This window comes from Gymnodraco acuticeps, unplaced genomic scaffold (genome assembly GCF_902827175.1).
Source record: "Gymnodraco acuticeps unplaced genomic scaffold, fGymAcu1.1, whole genome shotgun sequence".
In the NCBI taxonomy this organism is placed as follows: Eukaryota; Metazoa; Chordata; class Actinopteri; order Perciformes; family Bathydraconidae; genus Gymnodraco; species Gymnodraco acuticeps.
This window is the reverse complement of record NW_022990191.1, coordinates 70,223-90,635: the sequence shown is the minus strand read 5'-3', so window position 1 is coordinate 90,635 and position 20,413 is coordinate 70,223. Positions and strand designations below refer to the sequence as shown.

Here is a 20,413-nt window from a genome sequence, read left to right as displayed (position 1 = left end):
AGATCAGTGCATGCACTGCCTCGTCCAATCAGTGAGCGATACACAGTAAGGGGGCGGGGCGAGTGTCTGAGGATTTCATCGAAGGATGGTCTGGTGGTTCCTCGCTTATAGCTCCTCCATTATCGCTCCTCGGTCCTCCGGCAAAAATAAGGCCATTGGGACGCTACTCAAGATGGCGCAGACAAATCAACTTCCGGTGAGACCAAGACCGAGGAGCGAGGAAATGAAAAATAAGAGAAGTGAGAAGGGGCCCCGGTGTAGGTACCATATGGGTCCTTCTCACTTCGGTTAAATGGTTTCCTTGCGTCCCTCACTTGCGTTGTTTCCCTGCGACTAGTCCCTCCCACAAGGGAAGGAGAGACGCAAGGAAACCACAAGAAGCAGGGAAATGAGTTTTAAGAGCAATGGGACGTCCTTTCCTCCGGAGCGTCACGTGAAGCGATGTCCGTTTGTGATGACGCTGCACAGCTGATCGTCTGAAAGCAGCTCTGTCCCCGTTATTTCCACACACACCCCCGCCTCTGTTAGTACACATTTACTGACACTAACATTTGTATCATCTGTTGTAGACGCAAATACATGAAATCAAATAAGAACTCATTCTCAAAAAAGATAAATGCCATTCTTAAAATGTATAAGCGAACAATAGTTTGATTAATATTGATTAGAGTGCACAATAGAAATAATTGAGAGAAAAAAAAGAGATATGTTATCTATCAAAACCCAGTTAGATTAACATTCATTGGATTGCACACTTTGTGTGTTTGTGTGGATATGTAGCACATTAACATTTTAATAGCACTTAATGACTGACTGAATGGAAATGACGATAACTGAAAATGTAAAACGAAAAAAGTGATCATGAAAATGTTTCCAAAAAATGAATAAAATGGTTTTTGACCACTTTGTTGTTCAGATATATCACATATTTGTAACTAAATGATACATGAATTGAAACAAAACACGGTATAAACTGAGGAGTGAGTCCCGTGAGGTTCATGTATTTTCTTCACTCCGCTGGGAAACTGCTCTCATGTCAAGAAGCATCAGATCAGTGCATGCGCTGCATCGTCCAATCAGTGAGCGATACACAGTAAGGGGGCGGGGCGAGTGTCTGAGGATTTCATCGAAGGATGGTCTGGTGGTTCCTCGCTTATAGCTCCTCCATTATCGCTCCTAGCTCCTCGGTCCTCTGGCAGAAATAAGGCCATTGGGACGCTACTCAAGATGGCGCAGACAAATCAACTTCCGGTGAGACCGAGGAGCGAGGAAATGAAAAATAAGAGAAGTGAGAAGGGGCCCATATGTGTTCGGCCTACCAAATGTGTTCGGAGTCCGTGACGCTTACCAATGACGTCACGCATTGGCTGTACGGCAACCCAAGAGGACATTTTACACGGCCAAATTCCGAATGTATTGAAACTCCAGACTCAACGTAAGAGCTTGAGCCTCTTCGGGGGGTGCTAACATTTAAACATATACTTAATTCTTTACTTTGTCCGTTATTATATGTAGAAGATATTACTTTTTTCTCCGTCATGTTGTTTCCATAGCAACAACTTCAAAATAAAAGCGATATCCTTTTCAATTTCAAAGAACACAAATTGGGTTACATTAACAAATAACTATAAAACAACAATACCGTAGAATAACAAATTGAATGCCGTGAATAAACCGAAATACACGTGTTGAAGTGGTTCGCTGCTGATTACAACTTCTGTAGTCCAGCCACTTGTTAACAACCATCGTTTTTCAGACACGTAAACTCTTCAAAAATCACCAGTGGGGTCACTGCTGATGTATTTAATGTCGTAGAACAAAACGTGATCTGTCTCTTCAATTTGTGTCAACCACAGACCTTATTTGAAACTATTTTCCAAAATCCTATGGAGAAATTGGATTGCTTTTTGTCGAAGGAACCGGAAGTGGTAAAAATGCTAACTTACTTCCGGGTTTTAGGATGCGTCACTGTGGCACTCTATTCTCTATCCTTTTTGCTATACAAGTGTATCTCTGAAAGAATTTCTTAATTTCCATACTTTAGTATTGAATACCTCTTATTTAATATATAAATGACATTGTGTTAACCCCACTGTCCTCTCCCCTGCTTACTGTATTTCTTCCTCTACTTTGTAAAGAATAAATATCACTAGTCAGTCACCCCTCTGTATAAGTATAACGATCCTCCATGCACTTATGTTCTATATGACAATAATATTAATTCACTTGTGAACCTTTGTATTTTTCACTGTGCCACCTGCTTTGTTTGGGTTTCTTCAACCTGTATTCTCTGTATATTTTTTCTATTCAACCCTTTCTTTAATTTAGCACACTCGCCAGGATGGTGTTTCTCACCATTATGCTTCACAGCTAAATTGGGTATTTTTCTTTCTGTGGCTGATGTCTTTATTAACACCTGTTTTAATCACACTTGATTGTTATGTAAGGATGACCATGACCTTTCCTCTGATGCATCCAGTTTAAAGTGAGTACTTTTCATGATTCATGAATGCTTTATTGAAATTACAAAATGTGAGCGAGTAGAACTGTTCTCTGCTACAAAAACGTAAAAAGTAAAAGTACTGAGCTGAATCTTGAAGATAATGTCTGTTAATTCTAAATATTTCTTATAAAAGAAACAACTCATCATACTATCATCAAATAATAGTATTATAACTATAGAGAAAAGAACATCTTAAAGGTCCATGTCATGGCCATTTCTACTGATCATATTTCCATTGTTGAGGTCTACTAGAATAGATTTACATTGTTCAATGTTCCAAACTCACATTGGTTTCTCATACAGCATCTCTGTATAGTATGTGTATTCACTCTCTGTCCTACACGGCTTGATGGAGCTCCTGCCCCCCCCTCCCTATGAGCCCACTGTGCTCTGATTGGTCAGCTCGCCCACTCTGTTCTGATGAGTCCACCACCGTTACAGCGGAACATCAGTGATCATGTGTTACAATGGCGTTTGTTAGCAACCAGGAAATGACACCAGTAATGACAAACAGATGAGAATGCTGCGTGGGGTCTGGGTGCCGTGTTGGCGGGACGTTGCGGGGTGCGGACAGTGTGAGCTGGGTTCATTTCCTGCTTGCTGCGTGGGATCTGTGAGACAGCGAGACATCGTGAATGGACGCGGGAAGGAGGGGGTGCTGAGGGGGCTGCAACACCCCCATCTGCGAGGCTCCACTACCACCCAAACGCGGCGCACCTACAGTGTAAGCGTGCCAGTTTCGCCGCTGCGAGGCTCCACTAGTATGTAGTGGGCATTAGCTGTTCAAACAGGAGTTATCTACAGTTCATTTCCTTATTCCAGGAATGCTCATCCTAGTCCAGTCTTCAAAAGGCATGAGATCAAACTGCTACAATGACTAATAAAATATATATCACTTTATTTGAACATGTATTATTGGCAGTTATCACCAGTTTAAATGTTTTATTTGCTTCAGTGGGATACATAACAGAAGAATTAAAGCATTCAAACATTTTTATCATTAAAATATGAAGACATTTAAAAGGTATCATTTTCTCATTGGGTGTAGAGGAGGGTGTTTTTTCTTTTACGACAGAACATCATGAGTGGTGCAGACTGGGAAGAAGCCATGTGTTACTCAAGATGTGGTAGACCTGACGTTACCTCCAAGAACTTCTTAAAATCAGCTACTAAGTTTGAGAGATCTCCAGAGGGGGGAGAGCAGAGAGAGCTGGCACCAGTCCTTAGAGGAAGTAGGGGGTGGTTGTTCGGGGGGGTATGACGCGCTCCGAGTCGGGCACAGCGCGGAACAGCTTGGGCTCTCGTCTGTTGACGTCCTTGAAGACCATGATGGACGCGATGTTCCCGCAGCGGTAGCAGTAGTTTGGCGCCGACCACACGGTCACCAGCTTCTCGTCAAACATGAACTTGTAGCCTTCATGAACCAGCTGATGTGCACGGCAGATGAGCTTCAGATTGTTGATGTGCACAAACTATAACAAAACATGAGCATTACTTTCCATCAACTGCTGTTCCAAGAGTTTGCGTTTTCCATTGATTAGTTTGAAATGTTGACGACACATACCTCATTGGTAACCTTGGAGCCAAACAGCCAGCCGGCCCCTCGAGGACTGATGGCCCAGGTGTCCACGTCCTCTGGGTCCGACCACACCAGGTCACAGAAGGCGCCCTTGTGGGGGATCTCCTGGTTACGTTCAATGGTGCGGATCTGGTCCAGTGTCTTGATGTCAGGTGAAAGACCACCGTGGACACACAGGACCTGCTCATCTATCAACTGGGATAACACATTAAAAGATGTCATTAAGAACATTTGAAAATAGAATCAGGTCGATTTTACCTCTGAAAATGTCAATACATTGTGTAAATCAGTTCATGCCAAAGTGTATGTGTTCAAACAAGGATTTACAGATCTTCATCTCTACAGAGCAGTGGAGAAGGCGACAAGATACTAAACCAAAATCTAATTTGAGTGACTTTAAAATGCAAATGAAGCCTTTTAAGTTCTCTGTTGGATGGGTTAGCAGCACAGATGTCCTGGCTACACGTCCTTCAGGTTGGACAGACTGTTTTTAGCATTGTTCTGATGATGTACCCTTTCCCTGCACCATCTCCTCCTGCATACTCTGGCTCCATCTGATACGCTACTTAATGTACCACCAAGAAAAACAAATCACAAGTTTAACACTGTGAAAACTCTAAAATTAAATAAGTTCAACAAAAATGTTTTCAGATATTAGCTTAATTAATACACATTAGTACGTTTCATTCTGTGTTGATTTTGATATTATACTTATATTAACCAAAACCAAAGGGCCCCTGGAAGGTAGAAAAATAAACTTTAAAAGGACGGCACCACTTGCATGGATTAGGAAAAAGTAATGACAGATGTAAGCACATGGGATTTACTAAAGCACTAGTGGGGTCCCTAAAGATCTGTTTCATTTCATCTTTGAGAGGGAGATGATTTGTGTTTACAAATCCTACAAAGACCAATCAAAGAATCAAATTTCATAATGTCCCCCTTAACAGACAAAGGTTGTTCACGTTGTATGTCACCAATGTGAACGAGCCATGAAGAACTTACAGCTGCCACAGTCAGCATGTCAAACACTTTGGTGCAATACCTCCAGGCATTTGCATTTCCATATTTTGTTTGGCACTCATCTGAAAATAGGCAGAAAATACATGTATGATTATGAAACAGAAAACAATTGAATACATAAACAGTGAGAGTGAAGCATGTGAACTTACCATAAAAACCGTACACTTGAGTTATTTGTCTGCTTTCGTGGTTTCCACGTAGAAGTGTGATACGATCCGGCCACTTGGCTTTTAAAGCTAGCAGATGTGTAAATGTCTCCAAGCTATAATATCCTCTGTCTACAAAGTCTCCCTAAAGGAGGAAAAGAAGACACCATCAATGTAGCAAACATAAAGAGCCTCCTTATATTCATTCAAAACACAACTCAGTTTCTCCAAGATACAGTGCATCTTCATATCTGACACCATGGGGAAACTTATGGGATCAGCTACTTGACATGAAAGAACTACAGAGACATTTATTTGGACCTTGCTTTCTTTAAAAAAAGCCACACTTGATATAGTAGTTGGTGAGTATTTGTAGCTAAGGCAGCAGCTCTTGGAACAGTTGGTCTTCCACTTTTGTCCAGACTCAAATATCACAACAACTACTGTTGTACCATAACATTAGGGTGTTAACTTGACCATCATGCAAGGGATTTTTGGAATTTGAAATGTACATTATGTTGAACAATAATCATGACATATTCTATATACTTTTATTATAAACAATCAGGATACATGACATTAACAATATAAATGGGCGCCTGTGGTTGCTTCCAAAAAGGGTGTCAAGCCCCCGGAGAAAAATGTGTACTGTAGATATTGGGCTTTATTAATAATAATTTCATCTTGTGAAAATAAGCAAAACATCAGTCGTAACTTTTCTGCATGGAGGTTAACTGACTTAGTCAGAAATAAGGCATGAATTATTGTGGAATATTTAATACTGCTGTTACTTACCATGAAAATGTAATTTGTGTCAGGAACTTGGCCTCCAGTTCTGAAGAGCTCACAAAGATCATAAAACTAGGAACATTAAAGAGAACACATTAGCCTTGGTTTAGAAAAGAAAACAGAAATGTGAGTCAACAAATGCTAAAGTATTAGTATAATAAAATTCACATTTCAAAGTTTGGGATTAAACCAATTGTCTATCAAAGTAAAAGTAGGACACAAGTTAAAAAATGATGCTGTGAAATTGAAAATACATTTGTACCCCTACTTATACATTTAGAATGTTGATGTCACTTATGACATATTTTAATAAATTGCCACTAATATAATACATGTTCTATCAGTGAACTCAGTTTGGATGAACAAACATTTGGTAACAAGCAACGTTAATTTATCATCTTTAAAAAGGTGTTAAAGCAAGCAAAAGTCCAGCCTACCTGACCATGAATATCTCCACAAACAGTAACTGGAGTCGAGACGGGCTGAACATTTGATTCTTCCAGCAGTAAGTCGCATACATAGTCACATAACCTCTGTGGAAGTGAAACAGGACATGTTAGCAGTCTGACACACTCCAGCTTCATCACAGCAGCACACTCCAGGCTTACTGCTCAACCATCTTTATCTCATATAAGACCCAAGGAGCTCCTGGAAGGATATGCATTTGGCTTTATAGTCTTGAACTGAGATTTGGCACAATCCTTTGCATTGTATTAAAAATATTTTTTCGATCAGTCTATCAAGGAGCTCAAAACCTGTCCTTCTAAAGACAGAGTGCTACAAAGACCATTAACCAATATTCCCAATATAGTTCTTGACAAATTCACTGTATAATGCCTGGCTTTCATAATCACATCAGTGTTATTTTATTTACATTGTAGGTATAGCACAGGGCCGGTCCTTAGCATTGGCGTTATAGATGTTCGCCTAGGGCGCCAGATCTGGGGGGCGCTGCGCTGGCAGTATCGCTACTGGAGACATGTACAAAATATATGTCATATATATTATTGCTACACAAACATTATATTGCAGTTTTAGTGTCGCCAACTACGTTTCTAATATGCAAAAAGACTGCAAAATGCGTTATTTTTTGTATTTTCGATCTTTCCAATCCAGACGAGAGATCTCTATCTCCCGTCTGTGTGCGAGGGGGCGGGGCAGTTTACACACATGCAGCTGCTACATGCAACACACACTAGTGATGGGAATTATGGCTCTTTGAAGGGAGCCGGATCTTATGGCTCCGTTCCTTTCTCATGCGGCTTTCACACCAGCGCTTTTCCCTTTCTAGCTCCGAGCGGGAGCTTTTCTGGTTCAGCTCCGGTTTCCCTTTTCTGCTCCCGCTCTGTTCACACCGCCCAGAGCTGCCGCTGCTGCGTCATGACGTCACCGTTTACGTGCCTGCTTCATAAAATCCAAACCGCGCGGAAATCCCTCACATCGACAACAACAACAATGGCCGATTGTATTGAAGCGCTGTTCGCTTTGGTTATCAGATCAATAGGAGACAGAGATGTTAGTTATAAATAAAGGGTTTTTATTATTATTTACAGCAGGGGTGGGGAACCTTTTTCCTTTCAATTTTTACAACATCCTCCGAGGGTCGTACAAATGATTGAACTCAACCTCTGCTTAAAAAAACTAAAATCACAGCCCATTCATTTCACCTTTCTGTCATGCTGTGCAAAGAAAAAGCAACCTCTTAATCCAGATATCTCACCATGACTCACGTATGCATGCATGTGCACGGTGTGGCATGACCACCAAAACAGAAAGATATGGACACAAGATGTGTGCAAATGTATTTAGTATCCTATCCATGTGAACATGATTTAAGTGGGGGGGACCTAACTCCCTCTAGGGGGGGTCCGGGGGCATGCTTTTTCTTTTTTAATATTGAAGTTAAAAGCATCAATCTGGTGCACTTTGAGAGCAACATGAGGAGATCTATGGCTACATCTTTCAACACCCATATGAAACAGAACTGTAAGCAGATTTTTCTTTTTGGATATTTTACAAATCACTCCCCTTTTAAACTCTATTCTTGTTATTTTTAACAACTTTTTTGTTACTGTCATATAGTATTTTATACCTGTTTTTCATTTAGTCTCATTAATAACTATAATGATCATATCAAGGTGTGCCTTAACCTCACTGAGCTGAGGTTATTTGAGCCTCTCAGGAGAGAGCTCTCTTCCACCTGGTTGTAGAAAAGCTCTTTAAACTCGTTGGCATAGCTAATAGCTAATAGCTTGGCATAGCTAATAGCTAATAGCTAACCAGATGCTAATAACAACATATCGCCACTGTGCTTACAACTAAAGACACAGCCACGCAAACACTGCGGCATGTGTACGGCTCCTTATGGGTACTGCAATATTTGAAGAGCTGGAGCTGGTTCAAGGAACCTGTCAGTGGCGGCTGGTGGAAAATATTTTTGGTGGGGCTTTTGATATAGTGAGTAAAAAACATTTTTGGGGAGAAATGACCCCTTAAATTAGGACTTCTGGTGATGTAATGGCGCGTTTCCAGTGCAGCGCGGAGCTCGCTTTAATGCTGCGTTCAGACCGGACGCGATGCGAATATTCGCTTTGCTCTAAACGCTCCTATCGCATCGCTCTAGTCGCTCGAGTTTCACCGCGGCTGCCAGCTGTGTTTACTCGCATCATTCAAACAAGACTCGCTGGCTCGGGAGCTACAACTACAACAAAATGAACATATTTTACCGTGATTAAATTGTAATACACGTTTCTAAATGATGCCGAAGTAACAACATACTGATACCGGTTAGTAAAAACCATGAATTAATGCTTTGACAAGTCTGCAGACAGACGGCAGGCGAAAAACCTTTTAGAATGCTTGTTTTCTGAATGGAGCTTGGCTAAGCTAACATTATATATGTTCCGACCGTCCACACTCACAACAACGGCCTATACAGACATAAATAAACCAGCGACTGTATTCTCCATGACACAGACAGTCTGTGGTTTGTACTGGTTTAACTTTTGTCTAGTTTCTGAACAGATCGTATCTGTTTGAAGAGCAAGCATGGGAAACAAAAGATAGCATTTACCTGTTTGCATCGTTTGCATCCAGCTAGCCTCGTTGATACGTTTTGTCTTTTTCACGAGCTTGCTGTGATATATACAAATCGGGTTGGTCCGGTCCAAGGTCTTTAAGTATCAATTTATCTCCCAAACTTCTCCTTTCGAAAGGATTGGAGAGTAGCTCTTGCACGGAATTGGGTGCGGACCGAGGTCCGGCGACTCCACCTGCACACCATTCTCATCCAAATACTGCGTCACCTTGGTCACTCACGAGTCTAAAAAACAACTCACGTCAACGCACGTAAGCAACGTGGGCGCCAACGTGGGCGCCAACGTGAGCGCCCTCGTGACCAAAATATTTGACGGCGCTGATTGGCTGAAATTATGTTTCGGCGGCACAGTTTACTATTGAGACTTTTGCAACGTGCTGGTTGCTGCTGTTTGGCTCGGGGGCTCCGCCCGGTAATGATAAACTAATGCCATGGGCAAGGCCAGGCAGGAAACATGTGACTTATCAGTAACTTTAGACATCGTAACACAATTTTAAACGAGATTTTATTGTAGATTATACATTTTACTGATACCAATTGTATGATATTTACCTTGTTCATTAAAAAAAAAAAATATATATATATATATTTAAAAAAAAAAAAAAAAAATTAATATTTTTTTTTGTATGTGGGAAGAGGTGGGGCGGCGCCCCTATGGACCGGCCGCCACTGGAACCTGTCCTTGGGCAGGAAAAACGTATTCCGTTAAGACCAACCCCATCTCACTCCTCGTGCTGAAACCTACCAATCAGAGTAGGGGCGGGTCTTCACAGAATACGTTTGGGGAATCAAGCTTTTTAAAAGGCGAGTGGATTTTGGCAGGCAGTGAGTGCGGACCAACGATTGAACGATAACAAGAACGGCTCTCACCAAGTAGGACTCGGTTCCCCTCATTCGTACCAAAGAGCCGTTCAAAAGAACCGGCTCGTTCGCGACCGACACATCATTAACACACTAGTGTTGCACGGTGTACCGATACTTGAAAGGTACCGAGATACCCTGCCGTTAAAAACGTTATGATTCCTCCGTTTCATTAGTATCTGTACTTTAAGAATGATGGGGGAAAGTACTCCGGTGAGAAAACGCTGTTTTAATAAGAGCCGTGTGTGTTCAGCGCTCTGCTTTCACTCCCTGCACTGCAGCCGTGCCTGCAGTCCCACCCCTCTCAAGCACGTTCTAAGTCCCTCCCCTCTCTCGTGCACGCGCTAGCTGCCAGAGCATGTGAGAAAACGAGAAGCATAGCTGCAAGTGGGAGTGCAACTGCCGCTGCGCCTCGGCTTGTTGACAAAAAAGACGCCAGAAGCGAAATTTGGAAGTATTTTAGCGATATCTCTGACAGTGAGGGCAAGCCTACGGACACCACGAGGCCTGTCTGTGAGACATGTTTTAGATCCCTGCAAACCAAGGGAGCCAACACATCAGACTTGGCTAAGCACCCGCCGACCGGCATCCAGAGCTGCTTAAAGCATTTAAAGACAGACAGGTTAGCGAATTTGATAGATAACATAATTACATCATGCTCAAGCCCATGCCCTCAAATCTAAGTCAAACAAGTGTAATTTATTTTGTGACAAACAAGGCAATTAATGGCAATGATAACTGTCTAATATGGCTATATTTTTAGCTAACTTACCAATGTGGCTAACATCTGCAATGTACATTTTGTCAATAATTATTTATATTACATGTTAATAAAATATAAAGTTAACTATCAAAGAAATCACATAAACTCAAGTATAAAGGAGAGACCATGTTGTAAGAAAACACTTAACAGATAAACTACAATTGTATTGATCATGAAAATAATAAAAGAAAAGTATCGAAAAAGAATCGGAATCACAATTCTTGACTTGGTATCGGTATCGAAAACCAAAATGTTGGTATCGTGACAACACTAACACACACACACGGAGGAGATGGCGGAGAGAACTAAGCGCTCCAAGGTGTGGATAAACTTTACCCTTCTCGATGTGGACAATGCTCGTTGCCAAAAGTGCAATAAGAGTTTAGCATGTAAGGGCGGTAACACGAGCCATTTGTCGAAACATTTAGCAAAAGTGCTCCACATCCAGACGGAGGAATGCACCGGGTTCGACTGTCTTTCTAGCAGCTCTGTAGCCCCATCCACGAGTAGCGTTTCCACGTCAGGTGTAGGGCTGTGCAATTAATCGTATTTTAATCGCGATTACGATTATGGCTTGCGACGATTATGAAAACAGCATAATTGACAAAATACGATTATTTTGCTGGGTGCGCTTCGCCCCACCCTAAAAGCCCACTCGGCCACGTGGGAGTGACATGTGTTGTGAGTGTTCAGCGCGAGCGAAGATGTCAGAACAAGAGCAGCAACTCGTTAAAAAGAAGGGTAAAACTATTTCCACTATTTGCAAGTACTTTGCCATTACATTTCACATCGCTAAAGATATGTGCCCAGTTAGCACTGTTAGCAACCAGGGCTTTAAGCAACTTGTCAACACGTTGGACAAGCGTTACGCGATGCCGTCTCGGTATTATTTCAGCAGGTCTGCGCTGCCTGCGCTATGTGACAAATGCCGTGACTACTTTGCGACCACAACGGACCTATGGTCTAGCCCAGGGGTGCCCAACCAGTCGATCGCGAGATGTGTCTAAAAATAGAACAACAATATTCTGTTTTATCGTTAATGTCCTGTAACATAATCTTCCTGTGCCAGAATAATGCACTTGAACGCATCAAAGCTTTGTGATTGGCCGGCGTCACCCCATGTGTCGGGGCGTGGCTGAGGGTCTTCAGTACAGGTGGCAATATCGTCACCTGCCTGCGCTCATCTCTGAAACCAGACCATGTAAACAGGCTGGTGTTTCTAGCGAACAATCTTTAACATGATGACACGAGCAGCCCTACCAGCATTTGCCATGGTGGCCAAAACATTTTTATTTGGTCTTAAATTGTAGTTCAACATTTATTTCCTGTTACTTCTGGACCATGACGGTTGGCCAGCCTTCAACTTTTAACTGAGTGGAATAATGAATATGTTTTACCAAAATGTTGGCTATATGTTAAGGAGTTTTCAGTAGGTTGTGACAGTGCACTGCAACATATTGGATTTAATTTATTTTGGTCTAATTTATTTTTATTTATCATATTAATATATGTTTAGTATGGTTTTGGAAGTGCGCTCCAACATATTTGTTGATCTTGTTTATTGGTAAAATATTATTTGTTTTAAAGTTCAATAAATGGTCAATGAATAATCGTCAAAATAATCGTGATATCAATTATTGACCCAAATAATCGTGATTATGATTTTTGCCATAATCGCACAGCCCTAGTCAGGTGTTATGTATGCTAGCAGCAACACACGGAGTTAACTCAATTATACCAGCGCTCGACAGTAACGGTTAACAGGTTGCCATTGGCAACCATTCGGAAAAAATGTCAACCACTTCTTGGCAGTTTTTAAAATAAAGAAATGAGGACAGCAAACAGCTAAATGTGCACCCCAAAATAGATAAATGTTAATTATTTGTTGTATTAAGAGTGATATTTAATTATTGTTGTGACCAGTCGGAACCTGATACTTAAGTTGCACGTGCATTGGTGTGATTATGGAGCCAGAAAGCGATGCACGTTTACTCGCCTGCGCTGTGCGCCGTGTGTTTGTTTTACAAAAAATGGCGAAGCAAATTAAGTTGTATGACTGTGCGGTAAAAGGTTCGGCCATCACCTCCACATCTCAAACGAGTGATCAAAACTCATAAAGCGTAAGATGAACCCGAACGAAAGCAAAGAGGAAATGTGTAAAGTCTTGGGAGGCGAAATATATATGTACATTCTGCTCCGCTGTGCATTCACTTCCGGTAAAAGTTCCTTCAAAATAAGAGTCCCGATCTTATTACTACCAAAATAAAAGTGCTAAACGAAACTTTACCATAGGAACATATTGGCATACAAATATAATCACTAATATAAAAATACACATTTTAAATATAGTTAGACATATTAAAGGTAATTTACAGCATTACTAATTAATATCTAATTCTTAACTGTGAATGGTTTTCATTTATTTAACATTAGAAATGTATTAGTCTGGCCAATGACAGAACCACAATCAATGCTGAAGGGCCAGTGGATCTATGGGGGGGGGGGGGGGGGGTCAGCACAAAGGTCAAGAAAACCCACATTTGAAAGGAAGACAACGGATGACCAAGAAACTAGTGACTTGCTCAATTCATTTGTGAGGGATCTGTGAAGAACATGACAGCAGCTGCACTACTGGCGTTTAGTATACCAGCAATTGAGGGTGGACAAGTTTACTACCACTTTAGTTTCAAATAATTGTGTTAATTACTTATTGTAAAGCATTTGAACATTCTTTAGTGTCACATGTTCATTATTAAGTTGATGTATAACTGTATAGTATCTTAATTATTTAAAATATAAGGTGACTAAAAATGGCAACCGTATTTTCAGTTTTGGCAACCAAAAGCTGATGCCTGGTTGCCAGCCTGGCAACCACTTTTAAAAGTTAGCGTTGAGCCCTGTATTCAAACATGAGGTAAATGAGTTATTTATTTTTGTTAAAGTTTCAGCTATTCTGTCATCAGATTATTTAATATGATTTGTTAAAACACTGTTGTTTCTTTTGATGTGAAATATTATGTATTTAAATTTAAATAAAAAGCAATGTTAGTTTTGTTCACAATTTGTTTAGTTAGTTTACCTTATTTTTTTCTCCAAAAGAACCGATAAAAGTATAGTTGAAGGACCGGATCGATAAGCGGTATCGATAAAAGTAGTAGTACCGTTAAAACCTTAACGATACCCATCCCTAGCTGTAAGTGATGAAAGTGGGGGATGTTGGCTTATCTGGTGCCCGCAGCTCACAGCCAAAGTGCGAGTGAGCGTGGAAGCGAGGTACCGGTGTTACAGTATAACTAGAGTCATGTCAACTGGCGGCATTCTATTATTTTCGTCATAGGAATCCGGGGCGTGTTCCCAATTGAGGACCCATTGTTGACCAGGAAATAAACATTTCGATCGCCTCGTTTGTCGTTTACATTCATCTTTTGCTATATCTGCCTACATTAGGATCACTTTGATGCACATGCAGTACTCGTATGTGAAGTTGTGGGTGAGAGGTCGTTATTGTGACGCTTACAAGGTAGGGAAAATTACAAAGTAGGTGACTGTGTGGATGCCTGTTCAAAACATTGCAAACTTGAATAAATCATTTAAATTATATATTTGTGTCCGACTTTCATTTGTACATCGTTCTTAATGTGATGTATAGTAGCTTTGATAGCTGTCCATACCTTCAGACAGCCTAAAAGTAAAACACAAGTTGTTTATTAGTTTATTCCAGCTCATCGAGATGACTGGATCATCTGTGACAAGTTGTGATCAGCTCTGATTAAATTGTGATATAAGTTCTGTACCTATTCCCCAGCGAGCAAGTTTTTTTATGAAATACCTGTATCCCTCTCATCACAACAAGACTCTACACCAGAGTCCTGCACGGGTCTGATTTTCAAGACCCGCTCCCGCCCCGCACCCGCGACGTGCAATACCGAACCCGTCCCGCTACCCGCACATATTGCCAATTAGTTCCGCAACCCGACCCGTCGGCACAAGATCCGCAACCCGACCCGAACCCGCATATATATAAGCACTGAAAACGTGCAATTATTAACACACGCAGTTGCATATTTGTCTCAAAAAGCGTGGGATGTTGGTTATTTTCTCCATCTAGGATGACACCAAAAGCCTCCCAGACGTTGGATTTCGCTCTTGAGGAAGTGTTATTGAAAATGCTGTATTCTCCGCTAGAGAGCTTCACCTCAGCCATTTCGAATGTGGCGCGCACAGCAGCAGATTGATGCGCTGCAGAGGTTATGATTATGCGCGGTAATATATTTATTATGCAATACCCGCGACCCGACCTGTATCATCTTTGTTTTACCCAGAACCGAACCCGGAAAAAAGCGTTTGAAAAAATACCACCCGCGAATCACCTTTTTTGCGGGTCACCCGTCGGGTACCCGACCCGATGCAGGACTCTGCTCTACACTGTGCGGCTACACAGGAAGAAAAATTACATACATGAAAATAACCTTGATGCATAGCTTGGAATGAAACAAACTATCTTCCATGGCTAATACTGATATGTCACAGTAACGGTAAACCACAGAAAAGTAAGTCCAGCACAAGTTGAATCCATATAATACGGTAGCATTTGTACATCGTTCTTAATGTGATGTATAGTAGCTATGATAGCTGTCCATATCTTCAGAAAGCCTAAAAGTAAAACACAATAATGCCATTAATACAGTTAACGAGTGGAGGACAGAGGAGGCTCTTAAAGAAGAAGTTACAGGTCTGTGAGAGCCAGAAATCTTGTTTGTTTGTAGGTGACCAAATACTTATTTTACAGAGGAATTTACCAATTCATTCATTAAAAATCAGACAATGTGATTTCCTGGATTCTTTCCCCCCATTCTGTCTCTCATAGTTGAAGTGTACCTAGGATGAAAATTACAGGCCTCATCTTTTTAAGTGGGAGAACTTGCACAATTGGTGGCTGACTAAATACTTTTTTGCCCCACTGTATGCACAATTAGAAATATGATTATGATCTGCTCAGTTAATTTAGCTGATTAAATTATATTTAGGTAATATATTCTTTATTCTTCAATTCAAAGTATGTTCAAACCAATGTAAACCAAAAAAGTATCCTCATTAATTAAGTTATAAATAAGAGTTACTTTACCATTAAAGCTCAATGTGACATATGTCACATTTCAGATGTGACACTAGAGGGGTTACTTGTCAGAAATGCATTCGAGGTGGTCTATTTAGTCTAAATGACGTTCCCCTTTATTTCCCCAAAAGTAGAAATGGGTCCGGGTTCTTATAGGTTAAACGTATAGGCTTAAAGGCATAATAGAACTACCGTATTATATGGATTCAACTTGTGCCCCGTTTATTTGTTATTGGCTATGGTAGGTTATTGGTTATGTTCACATACTTATTTGATTATTAAAATGTAAACCGATCTTTAGAGTTGTAGTCCCCTAGGTCTAGTCTCTAGTAATTGTGTGCTCAAAGTACCCCCAGACCCCTCTAGAGGATGTGATGTCCACCCCCCAATTCTAACATGTTCATACAATACTGAATACATTTGAAGTATTTTTGATTTATATTACCTATGTCAATACGTTTCTGTTTTGTTAGTGTATTTGTCTTTTGTAGAGATTTTTCATTTATTCTTTATATATTCTATAGGGGGGGGGGGGGGGGGGGGGGGCATACAATTGGCTTGAGCCGGCCCTGGTACAGCATATGTTGTTCTTAAAGTTTGCAAGGGAGTTATTGTATTTAAGCAATTGTTTGTATATTGATCTTGTCTGCCGTGGTTCCCATGTTTTGCCCCAACATACACACCAGAATCGCAACATTTAACTTTTAGCCAGTAGCTAGCATAAGGCATTGACAGCTAACAGGTTACAGCTTCCTCTTTCACTTTCCTGTCCTGATGCCCATTCAAGTTTGTGGCCCAACCATCGCCCTTATCGGTGACGCCGGTATAATGTGCATAACATAACAATCCATGCTAACGTTAACCGTTAACTGCCCCCAGTAACACCTAACGTTTGCAGTTACATTAGCCGCTCGTGTTCACCTAACATGTTTTAGTCACCCGTTGCTTCCACTGGTATGAAAAAAACCCGTAGCCTATTTTAATACAAGCCACATTTACTCACCTTTAAATCGTTTTCCGGGAGGTATTTGCAGTGCCTCGCTATGTCAACGTACTTATCAAGGTCTAAAGGCGCCATTATCAGAACGCTAAAACCAGAAGAGTGCTAAAGTAGTTAGCCAGCTAGCAAGTTCCTTCTCTTCTTCCTATTCACTGCTCCTTCATTTTCAACTTGGTGTCAATTCAACACAAGCTCAGATGACCACATCCTGTAAGAAACTTCAAAATAAAATATAATAACATGCAAAACAGTCTTTTAATAATAAATAACACCATAATTACATCAATTATGCTATGTTATGTCAATAGTGAATATAATAAGAATACATTTTTGTTTTGGAAACATTTGAATTTTTTGTACAGGAAATATTTTAAACCTTTATTTCGAAAATGTCATTACAGTGGCATTATCTAACTTGACTCTCCATTTTATGGTGTTTGGTGTACGCGATAGCGCCCCCTGCGGATATAATGATAACTGACACTTAAACAATAACAGCTCCTTTGTTTTTTTGACCTTTTCTATATGGTTTCGTCCTTTGGTACCCTTTCGTATGGCCTTTTTAGAATGAGCACTTGCTCCTGCAATATACTGCACATCCATGAGGCCTGGGGTTGGTTGTGGGCTCCGATCATCCTGCTGGTCTTTATCCTCCACCGCTGGGTGTAGAGATCCTCCATGTGTGGCAGCACCGTCCATGGTGATGTCTGAGCAGTTTGCACCACCCTCTGTAGAATTATTATTATTATTATTATTATTATTATCTATGTATTAATACTGAGTTGAATAGTTATTCAACACTGAATTTGATCAACCTATTTAATTTAATTTGTGCTGTGGGAATAATATTAATGCGCATATTGTAGAGGTGTATATCTAAAACCGGAAACTTAGTAAAATATGTTAGACTTGTTAAACTTTGTTTTGTTTGCATAATACTGAATTTCCCCACAGGGATTAATAAAGGTCAATCTTATCTTATATGCAATGGAAAAGTGTTATTTGTAATGATCAGGAGAAATCATTATTTTACAAGCTAACAATAAATTGTTCAACCAGCATATCAATTAAATTATGTAATAAAATAATAAAGTAAGGGTTCATTAATTGTATTAAGTATTCATTATAGGGCTCAGCTAATGATTATATTCATTATCAATGTGTTTGCTCACTTATTTGTTTGGTCGATCAAACAGAAACCAAGAAGCATTCTCTGGGAAACATTCCTCTGCTACAAGACTTTTAGAGGATTGGCCCTCTTCTGGGTCCTTTAGAAGAATTTCTCCTTTAATCCAAGCTGGCCTGCTCATTCTTTGTCTCCTCCCCCCTTAGCCTCTGCTGTCACTCACCCAACCACATTCCTCAACATCCTAATCTTCTAATTTCCCCTTTAAATATATATATCAATCGTATTTTGAAAAAGAACAAATGCTTAATTGTCACTACCAAGTGCTTTTTTATCGTGGTCTTCTGTGGTTTTCTGTTTTCCATCTCTTGGTGTGGTGGTTATATACTGTTAGAATACATCCTTCTCTTTCCCTCCTGTATAAAGATGTTAGACTCATTTTGACAAAATGTTTTCAATCTATGACCTGCTTTCCTATACTTCTTACGTTGTGTCGTTCTAGCTACATAAAAACATTTGAAAAATCCCCTTAAGTCAATACATGTTACACCTTTAACTTGAATAACACGTTTTTTTTGCTATTGCTATTTTTTATTATCTATGCTTTTGTTCTAACATTGCATTTGCTTACTTTATTTTCATGTGGGTCATCTATTTGTTTAAAAGTTAAATTATTGCTTTCATTCACTGACAAACTGTATCATAGTTTGGGGGTGGGGGGTGTAGTTGTTCAGATGTACCGTATCGTTTGTTCCTATGGGACTGCAAACTGTCATGTTTTGAGTGATTGTCATTTCTAACATAAACATCTGAAGTAAAACCTTAAAAAAATGTATGAATCAATGTTTTTCCTATCATGAGTTGTATCTGTCCCAATAGATCACATCCTGGATTTGGTTGCAGTTTACATATTACCTAAATATAATGAAATAATTCTGAACTTAAACTTGACAGTTCCTGACTAACATATCCAAAGTGTGAAGAGTGACCTCCATGTCAGATTAGCTAAAGCCCTCTAGGTACGTTGGAGTTAGTTTACCCATAAATATGCTCTATGGTGGGACAGTATCTCACATGGTAGATCAGCCACACATATCAGGCTGAGTCCTTACCCAACGACCCGGGTCCATCCAGCTCCAGCACTTTGCTCCATGTCATCCCCTCTCAGCTTCCCATATCATACGTATCTCCCTAACCTAGAGGAGCTTCAGCAGGGAACATCTCTGTGGAAACTCTCATGTCCACAGTTTGGATCACAGTGGATATGGAGAAGGGAATTTAGTTGTAGTGCATTTAAACACCAGAGGTGGAAGAAGTACTTTTTACTTAAATAGAAGTAGCAATACATCCGTGTAGAAATGATCAGTTAACGCAGTAAAAGTCCTGCAATCAAAATTGTACTTAAGTAATAGTAAAAAAGTATTAGCATTAGTACTCGTTATGCAAAATAGCCATTTTGAGCACCATATATACCATATGTTAAAATTATTCGATAACAGTTTTTGTTGCATTTATAACCGCAATGTTGCACATGGTAAAGGTGGGGTTGTTTTGAATGACTTATAGCTTAACCTATAATATTATAATATAATGTATATGGATTTATATTTTGTATTGGTAACCTAAATCTGCAAAGTAATGAGTGTCTAAATATGTCTTAGGGAAGACAGCTTTTAGATGCGCAGCTCCTCTGTCTTGGAATAGTCTGCAATTGAAATGGAAACTGAGCAATCTGGTGCCACTAAATGTTTTTAAAGCTCGGTTGGATGCTACTCAATCGGATGCTGTTGGTAGTGGTACCTGCTCATGTGGATAGTTATGTAAATTGTAAACCCTGTAATGTTGCTGTATGATGTCCTTTTTGTTGTTCTGTTTATGTTTTTATGTTTCATGTGGATCCTACTTGAGCAGGTCTCCCTTGAAAAAGAGATCAATGATCTCAATGGGATACACCTGGGTAAATAAAGGTTTGAAATGAAATGAAATATGAAAAAAATAAATGTACAACATTTACCCACAAAATATAGTGGAGTAAAAGTATAAAGATGCATAATGTGCAAATACTCAAGTTAAGTACAAGTAACGCAATTGTTTTACTCTAGTACAGTACTTGAGTAAATGTACTAAGTGACATCACACCACTGACCATCCACCATCTCAGTTTTCTAAGGCTCAACTTTTACAAATAAGAAAAGAAAAAAACAACTCTTATCACTTTGAAATTAGTTAAAAACTCTGTATTCATCCCTGCTGGGCAATTCAAGTGCAGTAGTCAAGTTCCTTGTCATGGACCAGAAGCCCTCGGCTGATCTCTGGATTCCCTGTGCTGTGGCTCTGATCTCATGTTAACCACAGTGTGTGGAACAATTGATTCTCTGTCTACTCACAAAAAGGTGTTCATCTGTCTTTA

The 20,413-nt window shown here is 40.1% G+C and overlaps 1 protein-coding gene across 1 annotated transcript; it reads right to left on the bottom strand.

The window, feature by feature from the left end:
• Positions 1-3,379: 3,379 nt before the first annotated feature.
• Positions 3,380-17,056, bottom strand: LOC117547300 (serine/threonine-protein phosphatase 6 catalytic subunit-like). The gene is made up of 7 exons (XM_034217927.1): positions 16,881-17,056; positions 6,478-6,573; positions 6,047-6,112; positions 5,255-5,396; positions 5,088-5,167; positions 4,068-4,277; positions 3,380-3,975 (listed from the first exon to the last, which is right to left on the bottom strand). The coding sequence occupies exons 1-7, from the start codon at positions 16,953-16,955 to the stop codon at positions 3,727-3,729; spliced, it is 918 nt and encodes a 305-aa protein (XP_034073818.1). The 5' UTR covers positions 16,956-17,056; the 3' UTR covers positions 3,380-3,726.
• Positions 17,057-20,413: the final 3,357 nt, after the last annotated feature.

Excerpts from the sequence above, each read along its gene's own strand:
- LOC117547300 (XM_034217927.1), bottom strand. The coding sequence starts at position 16,955 with ATGGCGCCTTTAGACCTTGATAAGTACGTTGACATAGCGAGGCACTGC. Across the intron at positions 5,168-5,254 it reads TCAAGTGTACGGTTTTTATG|ATGAGTGCCAAACAAAATAT; the intron begins GTAAGTTCACAT and ends GCCTATTTTCAG. Across the intron at positions 3,976-4,067 it reads GCTCCAAGGTTACCAATGAG|TTTGTGCACATCAACAATCT; the intron begins GTATGTGTCGTC and ends GTTTTGTTATAG.